At 38.8% G+C, this 17,520-nt stretch overlaps 1 protein-coding gene across 4 annotated transcripts in view; it reads left to right on the top strand.

Moving 5' to 3' along the window:
- The window catches only part of slc8a3 (solute carrier family 8 member 3), a 42,126-nt gene extending 24,918 nt beyond the window's left edge, over positions 1 to 17,208 (top strand). Inside the window, exons 3-8 of one of the 4 annotated variants that reach the window (XM_084093830.1) lie at positions 7,469 to 7,575; positions 12,501 to 12,518; positions 13,332 to 13,456; positions 13,552 to 13,651; positions 14,977 to 15,246; positions 16,301 to 17,208. In XM_084093830.1, coding sequence (XP_083949956.1) covers positions 7,469 to 7,575; positions 12,501 to 12,518; positions 13,332 to 13,456; positions 13,552 to 13,651; positions 14,977 to 15,246; positions 16,301 to 16,677 — 997 coding nt within the window. In that variant the 3' untranslated portion in view covers positions 16,678 to 17,208. Of the gene's footprint in view, positions 1 to 7,468; positions 7,576 to 12,500; positions 12,519 to 13,331; positions 13,457 to 13,551; positions 13,652 to 14,973; positions 15,247 to 16,300 lie in introns of all 4 variants that reach the window. The other 3 variants (XM_084093829.1, XM_084093832.1, XM_084093831.1) reach the window with 3 other exon arrangements.
- Positions 17,209 to 17,520: the final 312 nt, after the last annotated feature.

The following is a 17,520-nucleotide window of genomic DNA, read 5'->3' as shown; positions in this document are numbered from 1 at the left end:
TTATTCCCAGTCTCCCTGTATCTCCAGCGCCCCCTGTTTCTCTAGCATCTCCTGTATCTCCAGAGCCCCCTGTCTCTCCAAAATGCCCGCCCGGCCTCCCTCTCCCACCTCCTCAATCAGCCAGTTCCTCAGCCCGGCCTCCGCTGATGTCCTTCAGTCCCTCTGCAGCTCCCACATGCCGTGAAGACCTGCCCAGTGTCTTCAGGCCACCAGCTCCATACAGCACATCGGCTCCACCCTGGCTCCTCCCTCCCTCTTCTCCACCGGAAACCATTGGCCATACGGCTTCTCCGGGCTCTCTCGTCCCTCCAGCTCCGCCTTCGTCCTCGATACCACCGGCTCAGCCTCTGTCCTCTGGTTCACCGGTTCCACCTCGGACTCTTGCTGCTGCGGCTCCACCTCGGTCTCCAGGGCCACCGGTTTCGCGTGGGCTCATCGGCCTGTCCTCTCCACCTGTGTTTCCCTCTTCAACAGCTGCATCTCTGTCGGTCGTCCCCAGGGCACCTTCCATCAAGTCGGCACCATGGCTACTCCTGCCTTCGAATCCGTCCTGGGGCCTCGTCCTGGCTGAACATCTGGCTCCTCCTGCTCCTGGCTCCACACTGGCTCCTCCCACCAGCCACTCCTCCATGGACGTGCCTTTTTGGGAGGGGGCCGTACTGTTACATGTATGGGCTGTCTCCTTTGTTTTCATTGTGTTTTTGGTTTAGTCCTGTCATTCATCTGTGCCCTGTTAATTTACTAATTAAGTTCCTTTGTTTGCTCTGTATACCTAAACCCTCAGTTCTCCTTTAGTCTCTGTCCGTTCACGTCAATGTTTGTGTGATTTTCTCCTGCGTTTTTCCTGGTTCCTGAGTGTTTGTGTTTAAAGTCTGTTTCCTGTAATTATTCCTCGCTGTGCAAGTTTCTAATATACCACGTTACGTAACAAAAGTACTAGCATACTTATTTTTGTGTATTGATCTTTGGTTGTATACGGCACATTTTATGCAAACAATCACATACCAAACACAGTTCATTGCATGGAATACTGTATCCCACAATGCCAAGCACTCAGCTTGACCTTTCATTTTCAGTGTGACAAATGGCAAAGTTTATATATATATATTTTTTTACATTTTTACATAAAATTGGGTTAAAAAAAGAAAGAAAATAACACTAGCCAGAGTGTCATCTTTTTAAAACTTTTTTCCCACTCTTTCTTCCTTCATCCATAATGTTCTTTCTCATTTTTTTATTTTCTCCATTTGTTCCCACTTTCTTCTTTCTCCCTCTCTGCAGATATGCTTACCTGAGAAATTTAACCTTTTCAGTTGAACCTTTGATTAGTCGGTTCAGGTGTGTTTGATTAGAGAGGGCATTAAGCTCTGCTGAGAAGGAGGTTTTGATTTCTTCGAATGAATTAATTAGGAAATTCGAACACAAAGCTTCCCTAGCTTTCTAGGTTGAGAATCAGTATATGGTGGACATGAATTCGGGCACTGGTAAGGACAATAAGGACACTGGCTCACTACACATCGGGACACTGATGACTCTATTTCCGGCGACGTGACAATGTCAACATCACTACTGGTATTTATGAACAGCAGCCGAACTGATATCTTTCGTACATTCTTTTCTAATGTTATTTAAAGTACATTATGATAAATATGTTGCTTGTTACATAGTGCAATGTTTCAGCTGTAAATAAATTAAAAATGTTTGCAAGATTATGTTCATTACCTGCCTAGCGATATATGTTTATGTTGAAATATAATTAAATATTGATTTGTATTTTATAAAACATTTATCGCGTGTCTAGTGATTTGGCACACACGATTTATGTTGCGCGCTTCAGAACTTCCGTTAAGGGAGCACAGTGAGCATTGATGCTCCCTGGTTTTCACTGTGCATTGTGGGACTTTTTTAGGGAGCGAACATTTCAGTGCACTGGTAGGATTTTGCAATTGAGACAGGCTTTAAAATAGCCGACTTCTATTTTGCATTTTTGTTTGTTTTTCATTTATGTTGAAATTTCTATTTTATTTCAGTTTACGAAAATGTTTTTTGACCAATAGTTTTAGTCTTAGTTTCAGTTTTCGTTTACGAAAATAACCTGCGAGATTGAGATGCACCCAAAATGTCCTACCGCTTATTGTGGGCACAGCTGTTTAGGGCACAAGTTCTCATTAACATGAACACGATTTTATCATTTATTGCTGTATCAGGCTTAGTTAAGCATCAGGTAAAGCTTTGTTCAGACAGGAGTACGTTTTTTTTGAAGTACGCAACTAAAATCCATTCATTCAATGTTTTGTAGTCTGAAAAGCAAAAATAAATTCTAAATTCTATTTTGCAGATCCAGCCCGCATCTATATCTGGTTTGTAGTATGAAAAATGAAAAAATATATTAAAAAAATATTTATATGTATTGTTTTGGAATTAGTTTTATTCTGAATAGTCATTACAGATTTCAAATAGTTTTTTATGTTGTTCAGGACACATCATGCACAATGTTTACAGATGTGCCAGAATTCATTGATTTCTACTCGCATGAGGCATTCGCTATCTATAAATGATGACTGAGTGAACAAGTAAGCGGTCTTGAACACACAGGATATGCATGAACCTAAATGCATGTTCTTTAACCGATCCGCACATGACGAGATGAATAGACTTAAATGGAGGTTTTTTGTCTTTTCTTTCCAATCTGACAACTACTACATTGTCTCTTGCCTTTGTGCTGAAGTGTAAGTACCAGATATTGGCTACACTTTTTGATCCAGTTTTATTCCTTGCGAAATTAATATATGAAATGAGTGCAGAAAGATTGGGGCAGTGTGAACGAAGCATTTGAGATTAGAGCACCATTCACTATTAACTTCTCTCATATGTTTGGAAAATATTAGTAGTCAGGTCTACTAAGAAATATATTTTTTCAGAAATGTCTGTGTGTTTTGTCAGTGCAACACAACTGTAGTAACCTTGGCTGAAGTGGGCAGCATTAGTCCAGATAGAAATAACAAACCTTTAAATATATTGATTTAATGTTTGGATTTTATGTCGTTTGCTCTGGGTTTTGAGGATGCATTTGACTGTACTGTCCTAAAATAAATACACAGATTTTATTGCCCACATATTCACACTGTCCAACAGGTTTTTTTCTCTCTCAGAAACACACCTGCCGAGAAACTTGTTAGACGGTGTGAATAGGCAGTGGGAATTCGTTTTTTTAGTTTTGATTATGACACGAGGAGCAAACGGAGATGGAAAATAGAGTGGAGATTGATGGATATAATATCTAAAAGCTTGCAAAAACCATCTCACTTTTTTTTACTTAAAGCGAAAGTACATACACTAGTTTAGGCTTATTGCCTTAAATTCATGAAATGATTTTTAAACAACATTTGGAACCTTTTACATTTAAGTTCCACTTGTAGAATTCTAGTGCTTGTACTTTGTAGGATGGCAGGGAGCAGCAGAGGCAGCAGCAAGTGCCTGGAGTTGTTATGGCAACCCGATACATTTCAAGCAGACTTGCTGATAGGTGTTCTAGAATGAAGGTATCGGCAAATCAGCTTGCAATGGCAATGAAACAGTTCTGCGGTGATTCTATTGACATTCGCAAACAAAACCAGAAACTGTTGACAGCTGAAACTTGGAGGCAGTTATGCTTTTTAGTGAATTGTCAGAACACCAGGACACACCTTGTGAAACTGGGTTTATCTCGGGTTAACAGGACGTCTGGTCATCCTAGATCACATTTCAGAACGCAGTGGTGCGTGAAAGTGTGTTTCGGCTTAAGATTGCGTTTAATTCCCAGAGTGGAAAAAGAACAGAGGAGGAATGTTGTCTTTTCTGAGTTTGAGCACATGTGCAATGTTAAGATTCATTTGCAATCTGCCGAGTCACTGGAGCTCGAACGGGCGGAGAGGCCACTGTAAGGGCTTTTTTCACTAGACAGGAATAAATCTTGTTTACTGTATATCCTTTACTTCTAGCACACTCAAACACACACACAAACACACGTTTGGTTTCCATGCATGTTTTATGGGGACTTTCCGTAGACATAATGATTTTTAAACTGTACAAACTCTATATTCTTATCCCCTAACCCTAAACCTACCCTTAACGTTCTGCATTTTTACATTTTCAACAAGACATAATTTAGTATGATTTATAAGCTGTTTTCCTTGTAGGGATAAAACAATTTCCTCACAACTGAGATTTGGTCCCCACAACATAGGGTTGACCAGACACACACACACACACACACACACACACACACACACACACACACACACACACACACGTTTACATAGCTATCTAAATGGGGTCATTCCATAGACGTAATGGGTTTTGGGGAGGAACATAAGGAGGAAACAGAATAGAAATAAAGAGCTACAGTAATGAAGGTTTGAGACCCATGAGAGTGTCAATTTGAATATATTTATTTTATATAATGCGGATTTCTGTAATTTTATATAAAAATATGCTATGTTCTAGAATCTAGAGTACAACCAGCCAACAAATGCCATAAAAACAAAATCCACTTTCTCATGGTTGTTTTAAGGCTTTAGAGATGACTTGGAATGTAAGTCATACCGACATCTTTTATTATATTTTTATTGCACTTCTGTCAGGACCACTATCATCAAATACGATTGACAATTAGCATACAGTTAGGATTGGTTCTGTTCTGGGCAAGAACTCCCTGCGCATCCTTGCAGCCTAGTATGGATAAGAGCAGGGAGAGCAGCAAAACCCCCCTTAGGGTAAACAGAACAGAACCAACATGAATGTATTGCAGATATCATTAATTCAAGATTTTAAAGTACATAATTCGAGAATTTATTCTGATTCAAGGAGAATCAGAATGCCATACCGACTGGACGAGAGGAGCTGGGGATGGAGGAGGGTATTAGCTCCTGAGAAACGTGATAGCTGCTGATAATACTGAAGGAGCTTATATATGTATACAGTGATAGGCGTCGTACTCCTATAGGTAGACGTGGATCAGCTGAGAGTCAGCTGATGCGAGCTTGACTACGATCAGCATTTAGAATGATTTCTGAAAGATCAATGTGACTGGCTACGTTTACATGAACACCTTTTGTTTAATTCGGAATGAATTGTTTAAGTGATCGGGTTTATGTGCTCGTTTATAGCCTATGTCACAAGCTTCAAATCGGAATAGATTTTTTGACGTGCACTAATATATAGAGTTTCCCGCCGTTTTCGCATACAAACCATTCTCCTACATTGCTGCTTTTCTTTGTTTTAAAGAACAGATTTAACAAAAGGACTGGTGGGACATGAGTGGAAGGAGAATATTTTGAATGACACGACAGTCATTTATGACTCTTCATTCAATTACAACAACAGCTCGTTCCACACGTCATACATCATTACGCCATTTCCATGTCACATGCGCAGTACTTTCCGGTTTCGGTTTTCAATCCAGTCAAGTGTTTACATGACCTCTCGATCGGATCGGAAAAGGTTTCAACCACCCCTTACAATCCGAATGAAGTTTTAATCGGATTTGGCCAATTCATTCCAACTGACGTGGTTACATGTGACTTTTTTTTATTTTGACTGTGCTACTAGTCCGATAACAAATGTATTATTAGGGTCCATGTAAACGCAGCTACTGAATACTGGAGTAATGGCTGCTGAAATTTCAGCAAATTTTACTGTTCCTTTATGACCTACATCAGATCACAGACCAAACGTGCAGCCCTGTCACAGTGTGCTCGTGTGTGTGTGTGTGTGTGTGTGTGTGTGTTGTTTCTCTCTTCGCTGTGTGAGAGTGAGTAAGGCTGAGAGGACGTTTGAATATAATGTGTCCGCTAATGGAGGGGAAACAGGGCAGAGCAAAAGGGAATGAGAACATGAGTATGTTAGACTGAAAGACATATTAGAGAGAGAGATGAAGAGGTGTGGGTCTGTAGACAGCTGTACTGTGAGTAACTGATCCGAATGGAGGAAGGGGTATGTTCACAGGTTTAACGCACGCACGCACGCACACACACACACAGAGAGAGAGAGAAACTCTCATTGAAACTCAGCTGAAACAGGTGTTACTCACAGTCACAGAGAAACCAGGTCAACATCAATCACATGCTGAGTTATAAATACACACACACATGCTGAGAATTTAGCAATGAAAGAGTGACGGGGGGGAAATGAAAGACTGATTCCTTAAAGGGGACATATCATGAAAATCTGACTTTAAGTGCTATAATCGGGTCCCCGGTGCATCCACCAACCCAGAAAACATGAAAAGTGACAACCCAGTGACGTTGTTTTGGTAAGCTTTTCTCTGCAAGCACGTCAAAAAATAAGCCGATCAGATTTCACTCCCCTTCTGACGTAGAAAGGGGATCTTATTATAATATTGCCGCCCCTTAATCTGCACGTTTCCACCCACAGCGCTACCATTTGGTTTTCGCAAGCGACAGCAGTGTAACCAGTTCTAACGCAATGGCAAAATTTCGAGAAAAGCATGCAAACTGTTCTGTCGTCGGCTGCACAGAACACTATTTGACCAAATGTCACAGCTGTCTTATAAAGACCTCAGGGAACTGTCAACTTGTGTAAAAGTTAAACACGACGATACATGCAGGTCGATGAGATGAATCAATGTAACTCCACAACAACTACATAAATCAATCCACCAACCATTCAGAAATGTCCAGGTTCAGTCTAAAAGTTGCAACCTCTTCATGAGTCTCTACTGGTTATTTCTGAAATTTGACTGAAATTTGCGTGTTTTGTTATTGCCACTCAAAAACGGCACGTTTTTGCTCACACCCAAAAAAGGGCAAATTTGACAAGCTATAATAAATTATCTGGGGGTATTTTGAGCTGAACTTTCACAGACACATTCTGGGTACACCATAGATTTATATTACATCTTGTGAAAAGGGGCATAATAGGTCACCTTGAAGTAAACAGTCATGTAGGCAGATCAACAATTTGCCAGTGTTGGGCAACAGCAATGAGGCTAGCTAAGATACAAACTACTGTATATATGAATGTTTTTAAACAATTGTTTACACATGCAGTTGTTGAACTTTCTTCATAGCTGTAAAATGATTGAATGCATTTACAGGTTTTGTTTCAGTTATCAATCAAGTAAGCTGAAAAATGTGATTCATTTGCAAATTGAACATCGATACATGATTTCTTTCTACTAGCAATGTTACAACCTTGCTAATGAGAAACGTGATTAAAATACTAATTTAATTATATGTACTGTAGTGTTACTACAAACAACCGGGTCTAGAGTTTGAACTAAAACCCATCACTGTTTTTTTTGCAGATAACCTTTTTGTTAGCAAACATGATTGATGGTACATGACAGCTAGGAGAATGAATCATAGAAAGATGATACAGTGTGTTTGACCTCTGACCTCAGGACAGTCCACTGACCCCTCACTGACCTCTGATGTTGTGTTTCTCTCTCTCTCTCTTTCTCTTTCAGTAAAACCATACAGGTTAAGATTATCGATGATGAGGAGTATGAAAAAAACAAAAACTTTTACCTGGAGCTAGCTGAACCACGCATGGTGGACATGAGCCTCCAGAAAGGTAAAACACACACCGTTTACTGCCACAAACCACATCCCGCTGTTCATCGATTCATTCATTTCTAAATTCCTTTTGATTCATCCAGTGGCTCTTTATCAGGTCATTAGAGCATTTGACCATCACCATGAGTGTATATGTGTTATTCTGCTGTCTTCATGTTTCATGACGTTTTCATCGGTAGCAGCAAGCGTCTTGTTGTTTTATGAGGTTTACGATATAGTACGTTCACGTCTGGGGGCAGTAAGATTTGTTTTTGAAAGAATAATTTTATTTAGCAAGTACGCATTAATTTGATCAAAAGTGACAGTAAATGCAGTTCTTATGAACTTGCTATTCATCAAAGAATCCTGAAGAAATGTATCACAGTTTCCACAACATGTTTCTTGAGCAGCAAATCAGGATATTAGAATGATTTCTGAAGGATCATGTGACACTGAAGAGTAATGATGCTGAAAATTCAGCTTTGCCATCACAGGAATACAGGACATTTTAAAATATATTAAAATAGAAAACTTAAAATTACTTAAAGTTACTTAAAATTGTAATAATATGGACAGATGGACCACTCATATAAAAATGAATGGGAAAAATCACAACCCTCAATTTGGCGGCTGTGTTTGAGCCATGGTGTTGAAAGTAGCTCACTTGCTAACATATAAAAGCTAATATAAAAATAAATAAATAAATAAAAAAGATACTAACTGCCTTAATGATAAAAGAACTTTCTTTGTGTTTTGCTCTAGAACGCATTTGTCTTTTAGCGGCATGATGTATTTTGCTTACTTTGAGCTGAAGAAGCTATCTTTGTCAGATCTTATTTCTTATATACATTATTGAAACATAAGGTTAGCAAAAAAAATTCTGAGATATTCCAATTCAAGTTGATAAGATGCCTATTGCCTAGATATAAAATAGCTACCTAGGGGCATGGCCAAGATGGCCGCCAAGTGGACTGGGAATTTTACTCAAAGCGCATGAATCCAATGAAGACCCACAGGGCGCAGCTCTCAAACTGACTCATCTCCGACTCGCACGAGAAATGCTGTGATGACATTTTTGTGATGCTTTAAAAATGGCAACGTTCCTGTCTTTGTCTTTCTGTTTTTATATAGTTTCAAAAATGCCTTAAGACTGTTGTTTAGGAAACTATGTGAAGGATTAGCAAGCAGTGCTGCTTTTTCAGACTCCTTTGGAGTTTCAGTAAACATTGACCTTAAATGCCAGTGCAGGATCTCAAAGAGTGTGAGAAATGAATACAAACACACACACACACACACGCGCACGCGCACACACACACACACACCAAGTAGTCAAGTCTCTCAATACCTCTCCATAAATCAGGCAGACGTGGTCAATGCTACCAGCACCCACACCGCAGCACTGCGGTAAAGTGTGTGTGTGTTTGCATGTATGCATGTGTCCTTGTCCCAGTATTATACCCTTCAAAAAGAATGAGAGATGAAGAACAGCTGGTCCTCTCTGTTTGAGCTCTCATCTCGCCTGGACAATATTAAACAACCTACTTATTAACTTACCTAAGCCCACAAAAACAACATGTTGGCTTGTCTCCTCACTTGTGTGCTTGTAAACAAGCAGTTTATTAATTATTCATTAGATATTTCTTTATTTTCGTGCCAACATGAACTTGGATAAGATTTCATTTTGATGTACAGAGAAACCCAGAAAAAAAGTTCCTCAGATCAGATATATGCGCATTCATGACTATAATTTGTTTTGTCAACCAATAATGAGGATTTTTTTTTTTTAACATTCTTGTTTCCATGGGAAACTGCATTCTGTTAATTGTAGTAGTTATCTTGTGCTGTTTGTAATTTAGCGATTGTGGTTCTGATTCTATTTCCTCCAAATGAAATTCTGGTTCCTTGATGATTCAGTGAACAATTCTAATAATTCAGTGAGCGAGTAAGATTTGTTCACCGGAAAATGAAAATTCTGTTTTTAATTATTCACCTTCATGCCTTTCGAAACTCGTATAATTTTGTTTCGCTGTGTCGATTCAGTAACGCAAGTTTATTTTTTTTAGTAGTCTTCTATGCAGATAGATAAAAGATTGTATCAAATGGATTGTATTTGATTTTTAAACTGAACCTGTAATAGGAGACAAATCACTTGTCCTACATCAAAACACGACTTTAGAACTGCTGATCCTGTGCTGTCGCTGCAAAATATGTTAAGGGATCTAAATAAACATTCTCAGCTTTATACATCGAAATACTGGATGCTTTCTTTGGCTTTGAACCCTCTTATACACCAACTGGATATATATATATGGAGGTAGAGTCAGTTATGAAAAAAGGGTGAGACAGCAGGAAAACTGTGAGACTGGAGAAAGATAGAGAGAGGCAGGTGAGGGATGATGAATTTTATTCGTTGTTTTGGTCAAAGAAAACAAACAAATATCCTAAAAATTCAGTCAACATTTTGTCATGTCATATGTATTAATTTTGGTATATTTTTCAAAATTAGTGCAAAACATTTAGTACATTTAAGTTAACAAAAACTTGAAAACTATTCATTTATAAGCATAGACTGTGTATAAAGGATGTTTAAAGAGAAGATCATCAGAAGGGAATCATTTTATCACAGAATTGCCAATATCACCTCAGTGTGTGTGTGTGTGTGTGTGTGTTGCTATCTCTGCATTCACGTGTGTGATGGGGGAATAGCTGTGAATGAGCCAACGACAAGGGAGTTTTCGCCTGAATATCGACACCTACATCCCACGATCCCATTACCTCACAGAACGTAAGGCGCAGAGAGCCTGGAGTCTGGTATCGGTTGCTAAGGTACCATCAGCTGTTGCTAGCGCTGATGTGCAATAGATTTGCACTGAACTGTTGAATCGAAGCTTCCAAGAAAGAACAGTGAGAGAGGGAAAGTGATGGATAGATTAAATGAATTCCTTTGTGTGTTTGACACATCTGTGTGTGCTGTCATGAAACAGACATGCTGAAAAGCCTAGAGCTGACAATGCTACATAAATTACTGGTTAATAATAATGTGCATCAAGACACCCTACCCCCCCACCCCTTCTCACAGACACATTCGAGTATAAATGATGGGCTTATTTACACATCCAGCTTCTCATTATGGGTCGATATTTTCATCTCAGCACACATACACACACACTTAATCAAAGCTTGTTTGTTCGCCATCTCATTCATCCTCAGCAACAGAAAATTACAGCACTGATTACAGAACTATTAAAGTCATTATACACACAGAAAGAAAAAAAAAAGTAATGGAGAGACAAAGAAATTGATTCCTGTAGTTGGTGCTCATATTTGTGTAAATGTGTGTGGGTCAGGGTACTAGATTAATAAGTGTTGTTAAAAATCCTTGTTGTTAATTCAGAATACCTAACGCATTAACAAATGGAACCTTATTGTTTTAAAGTTGAAAGTTCATCCAAAAATGAAAATTTAATTTAGTCCCTTAGCAAACTTCCAAAGAAGCCTTAATGACTTAAAGGGTTAGTTCTGTCATAATTTACTCACCCTCATGTCGTTCCAAACCTGTAAGACTTTCATTCATCTTCGCAACACAAATTAAGATATTTTTGATGAAATCTGAGAGATTTCTGTCTCTCCATTGACAGCTACGCAACTACCACATTCATGCCCCAGAATGGTATTAAAGACATCATTAATGTTTGTGACTCCAGTGGTTTCACAAAAAAACTTTTTTTTGTGACGAGTGACGAGAGTGACGAGAATACTTTTTGTGCGCAAAAAACCCCAAAAATAACGACTTTATTCCACTATTCATTTCCTTCTCACACGCATCACACACATGACCAGCATCGGCCAATAGTGAGCCTACGTGGTGACGTGCAACACAGACGCGCTGCGCTAAAACACTACGTGAAAAAACTCGAGGCCCAGAGAGAAGGAAATGAATAGTGGAATAAAGTCGTTATTTTTGTTTTGTTTTTTGCGCACAAAAAGTATTCTCGTCGCTTTATAAACTTAAGATTGAGCCACTGTAATCACTTGGACTATATTAACGATGTCTTTAATGCATTTTCTGGGCCAGCAAGTTATAACGTCTTTAGAAGCCTATGGAGGAGTGAGCCAGCTCTCAGATTTAATCAAAAATATCTTAATTTGTGTTCCGAAGATGAACGAAGGTCTTACGGGGTTGGAACAACATGAGGGTGAGTAATTACTGACAGAATTTTCATTTTTGGGTGAACTAACCCTTTAATTCTTATCACAAACATTACAATCAATCACAAACATCTGGAAAAATCACGGAGCCTCTGCTTATTGTTGGACCCCATTGACTTTCATGGTATACTATCTTTTAAAACTTTTAAATTCCACAGAAAAAAAAGAAAGAAAGTCATACAAGTTTGGAACAACATGAGGGTAAATAAAGGATGACATAATTTTCATTTTTGGGTCAACTATCTCTTTAAGTGTTACCAAAAAATATTTACATTTAAATATAAAAATGCTAAAAGGTTTTTCTGAGGGTTAGTGGACGGACAATATCATTAACTCAGTATTAAAGCAATTGTAGCCAATGGAAATTCCGCATCACGATAGGAAAGCAAACGTGTGTGAATAATAAGGATAGCTTTAGCACCTCTTTGTTCTGTCGCTACATCTCAAATGCTACTAGACACTCCTGTTGCCAGGAGCAACCACCCGCTCCGGCTCTCTGGATCAGCCCACACTATCACATCTGATCACATCTGGCCGGTCACACCTGTCGCACCTGTCCGGCTCGGACATTCTGTATTGGGTGATGAAACGCCAGCGGCTGCGAATATTTTTATTCATGTTTATCGGAGTAAATAAATCCTATCCAACATCTCACTGCATTTCCCTCCACCATTATCTGTCTAATTTGTTCTTCATGTCATTCCACCCCTCCCTTTCTCTTTTCTCCACACACAGCTCTGTTATTAGCTGATGGTAAGTTTGAGTTGTGTATGTACAGTGTGTGTGTGTGTGTGTGTGTGTGTGTGTGTGTGAGGCAAGATGAGGCCATCTGCAGTAATTGTGGTCTCGTCTGCCTCACTCTGTGGATGAACACACACGTGTGTCTCCAGGTTTGTGTGTGTTACAACACGTGCACGAGAAGATAAGCTTTGGGTTGCAGGGGGTTTTGAAAGTTCATCTTAACTTTGAGGCTTTTTTGCGGTGTGTGTGTGGATGTTGTGCTGTTGTCCTTCTGAATCACTCAGTTCAACAGCACAGCTCGCACTTGTTTCAGTCAAACAAAAGTTTGGCTGTTAATCTGTTGTGTGTGTGTGTTTGCATGTGTAGTCTTTCTAATAAGAGAAACTAAAGTGACAGTTGGCCTCATTCATAAAACAAAAGCAGAACCAATTTCTGCATAAATTGATGGTAAAAGCAATGTTTCGTAAGTAGTCACATTCGATTCAGTGCGACAAGTTACGCAAGAATGACTTTATGAACGTTTTAAACAAATTCCCTGTGCTTGTGTTTCCTGAATGAGCCCCGATGACTCTAAACACGCACATGAATTTAGTGCAGTGTAAATGCACAATGAATATATTGAGGAATATTAATGAAAAGTCTATGAATTATGGAGTGCATGTGATTTTTTTTTTTTTTCTTTTTTTTTTTTTTCTGCACACTCTTACTGAAATGTTCTGAAAGTCTTTACTACTGTGTGTGTGTGTGTGTGTGTGTGTGTATTTGATGTACTAATATGACACAATCCAACACGAAAGTTTCTCTCTGTCTCTTAATCTCTTGTAGATATTGCAGAGAGGAAGATGTCATCGGAGGAAGAGGAAGCGAGAAGAATAGCAGAGATGGGGAAGCCTGTACTGGGCGAGCATGCAAAAATAGAGATCATCATTGAGGAGTCGTACGAGTTTAAGGTACACACACATGCAGAATTCAGGAGACTAGCAGTCTTTTGCACTATGGAAGAATTTTTATTATGTTTTGTGGTTGTTGTGTGTTTTTGCTGTAGAGTACAGTAGATAAGCTGATTAAGAAGACTAACCTGGCTCTGGTCGTGGGAACAAACTCCTGGAGAGAACAATTCATGGAGGCCATAACTGTCAGTGCAGGTGATTATCAACACTGAAACCAAACTATCTGAGGGTCGAATGCGTTTTCGACTGCCACTAGCAGTGGTCAAAAGCCCACAAAACCCCGTTTACACCTGTATTTAGCGTTGTTCACTTGTGATCAGTTTGACCAAAACGCATCTTAACACCAGGTGCAAACAGGGCCTAAAAGATCATGTGACACTGAAGACTAGAGTAATGATGCTGAAAATTCAGCTTTGCATCACAGGAATAAATTACATTTTAAAACATATTAAAATAGAAAACAGTTATTTTAAGTAAGGGATAATGTATAGCGAGGCGGTTGTTATAGCAAATAACAACCCAGACAGGCTGAACGGTCTTGAATCAGCCTGAAGGGGTTGTTATTCGCTATAACAACCGCCTCGCTATACATTATCCCGCTTATTACATGGCTACCTACAAAATAAATAAATAATTTGACACAAAATATTGATTTAAAAAGGAGTTTATTGATTTAAAAACGATTGTATTGCTTCCGCTAAAGAAAATAGTCCGTTCCGCGTCCATAGCAACGCTCTGTTTTTCATGGCAACGGTGTGTTATACTTCGTAGCGGTCTGTTATCAAGAAATAACTGTCCGCATTCTACATTGGAATTCAACCAAGCCATGTAATAAATAGTAATAATATTTCACATTAATACTGTTTTTACTATATTTTATGATTAAATAAATGCAGCCCTTGTGAGCATAAGATAATGCTCAAAACATTTTAAAAAATCGAACTTTTGAAGACCAAAAGCAACAAAACTTTAATTTTGTGTGGGTCTTCAAAATTTTTACATCTCAGTTATTATATAAACATACACTCATGCTCATATTGCACACACACACACAATTTCTTTTATATCTCTTATGTGCCCAGGCCCACATGAAAACTGTGCCCACAACACTCCTACACGGTTCTACTGATCCCTCTGCCCTTGTTCATTTACTAAACATTTGGCTAATTTAATAAGGATTTCAGCTACAAATAGAAGTGTAGCATTATCAGCTCGGTTTGATATGTTCTACCATGTTTAAATTCATCCCCACAGATTTACTCCCAAAATGAATTCTACATATTAGTCTTTTATGACCCTGTGTTGAAATAGAAACACTGCTGTCACAGTATCTAGCCTTCAGTTACCGTGACTATCAAATCACCATGATGTCAAAGAGAGGGCTTTGGTCAGGTGTGGAAGATGTGTAATGTGGGTGACATAACAATACTAACATTTTTCATTTTCTTATTTTTCCCTACTCCAATTCTGCTTTCCTTTCTTTCTTTTTCCTTTCTGTCTTTCTGTCTTTATCTCAGGAGATGAGGATGAGGATGAGGGGGGAGAAGAACGTCTGCCGTCTTGTTTTGACTATGTCATGCACTTCCTGACTGTGTTCTGGAAGGTCCTGTTTGCCTGCGTCCCGCCCACGGAATACTGGAACGGGTGGGCGTGTTTCATTGTTTCTATAGTGATCATCGGTCTTTTGACGGCTGTGATTGGTGACCTGGCCAGTCACTTCGGCTGCACCATTGGCCTGAAGGACTCAGTCACCGCTGTGGTGTTTGTAGCCCTGGGAACGTCCGTCCCTGGTGAGTTTGTGAGTTTTTTTTAAAATTGCCCACATGATACATTGTTGTTATAAATACAGTGTTAAAGAGGTGATTTCATATGCACTACCTTGGAAAAGTATTTAAAGATATACTTTAATTCAGCAAGGACATAAAAAAGTGACAGTAAAGATTTCATCAAAAAAAATCCTGAAATAAACAAAAGTATTAAGCAGCACAACTGTTTTCAACATTAATAATAATAATAAGAGATGTTTCTTGAGCAGCAAATCAGCATATTAGAATAATTTCTGAAGGATCATGTCGGTTATTATAGTCAACTAAAACATTAACTGAAACTAAAACCATGAAAAAACATTTTCGTTTAATTTGATGTACTATAATAACTTAACTTGAGATAAAAGTTCATATAAAATAAACTATTAAAAATTACAAAAACACAGCAAAATTACAAAACATTAAAATGAAATATTAATATCAAAATATTAACTGATTCAAAATATTAATAAAAACTATAATAGTGTCTCAGTGATATTAAAATAACATCATGTGACACTGAAGACTGGAGTAATGATGTTGAAAATTCAGCTTTTCCATCACATTTATTAAAACAGAAAACAGTAGTTCTAAATTGTAATAATATTTCACAATATTACTGTTTTTACTGTATTTCTGATCAAATCAATGCAGCCTTGGTGTCAAAAACATTAAAACATCTTACCAACCCCAAACTTTGAATTACTGTATATTGTTATTATTTTATGGTTCCCTGAAGTTTTTTTGTGCCAAAATCAGACATGGAGTTTAATGACCATTTTCTCTCTCGGACCCTTGCATTTATTGAGGGTGAACGTTCTGACATCAGAAAAGTACATTTTGCTGATTTGTTTTAATAAATGCTCTTTGGATCGGGGAGGAAGTTTTGATAAAGTATGTTTTAAAGTTCAATTAACTATTTTATCTCATCAAATCAGTACAAAATCTGATTCCTTTCATTTTAATGCATGTTAATCATAGATCATTATACTTTTTTTTATGAAAGCATCTACATCAGCATCTTTCTTTTTCTCCTCAGACACCTTTGCCAGTAAAGTTTCAGCGGTGCAGGACAGTTACGCGGACGCGTCTATCGGAAACGTGACCGGTAGCAACGCCGTGAACGTTTTCCTGGGAATCGGTGTGGCGTGGTCAGTGGCCGCCATCTACTGGAACATGCAGGGTCGTGAGTTCAAGGTGCCAGCAGGTTCCCTGGCATTTTCTGTCACCCTCTTCACCATCTTTGCCTTCCTGGCGGTGGGTGTCCTGCTGTACCGGCGCAGGCCTCACATCGGTGGAGAGCTGGGCGGCCCGCGCGCACAGCGCATCCTCACGACACTCTTTTTCTTCAGTCTCTGGTTTCTCTACATCCTTTTCTCCAGTCTCGAGGCTTACTGTCATATACAGGGCTTCTGAAGAGAAGTGATGGGGGGTGGGGTGGGGGTCGGAGCTGAGGAGAGATAGATGCGAGTAAGAGCTGAGGATTGATTCGGAAAGGTCGAAGCAGGTGTGGATTTGAAGAGGACGTTCATTCTTCAGATGCCTTTGTGCTGAAGATGAAGAGTGTGAAGCATCTCTCTGAGGGGTGGGACAGTCTTAACCTGGAGTCTGAGCTTTTCACAGTCTATATTTTTCTCAACACCTGCTGAGAACGACTTTTTTCTAATGAAGTATTTTGGGAAAAAAAAAGACACAAAAAATAACAAAAAGAATTAAAGGATTCAAAGGACTATTTTCAAATCTGCTTCCAGGATTAGAAGTAATATTTCAACAGAAAAATGAAAATATATAACTACATGAGATCTGTTATTGAGTGACATTTGAAGGACCCATAAAGCTTTTATTTATTTTTTCCTTGTTTAGTTTGGTACGAACTCACAGAGCTTACAGCTTTTACCGTCTGGCCAAAGTCCTGGCTCGAAAAAAAAAAAAAACGAACACGGAGAAGAGAGACGAATATGAACAATGGCTGAACACTGCATTTTCTCCCTGTATGGATATAATCTGCTTCCATATATTTTCTGTACTTTTGTGTATTTCCTTGCCAAGTGTTGTTTTTCTGAGCATCACAGAGGCCTCAGAGAGTTGCAGGAAAACAGAATGCAAAATCAAAAAAAAGTGTTAAAGAAGGAAAATGAGGCCTTTTTGCATTTGAACCCACTACACGTTCATCGAAACGAATCACTAGTGTATTTTCTGACAACACCGTGGAGGAAAGCGCACTGCATCCGCTATAACAGTTGTTGTTGTTTTTTTATC

This window comes from Abramis brama (genome assembly GCF_963993115.1).
Source record: "Abramis brama genome assembly, chromosome: 19".
NCBI lineage: Eukaryota > Metazoa > Chordata > Actinopteri > Cypriniformes > Leuciscidae > Abramis > Abramis brama.
The sequence above is the reverse complement of the archived record's forward strand: the minus strand, read 5'-3'. Positions and strand labels throughout refer to the sequence as shown.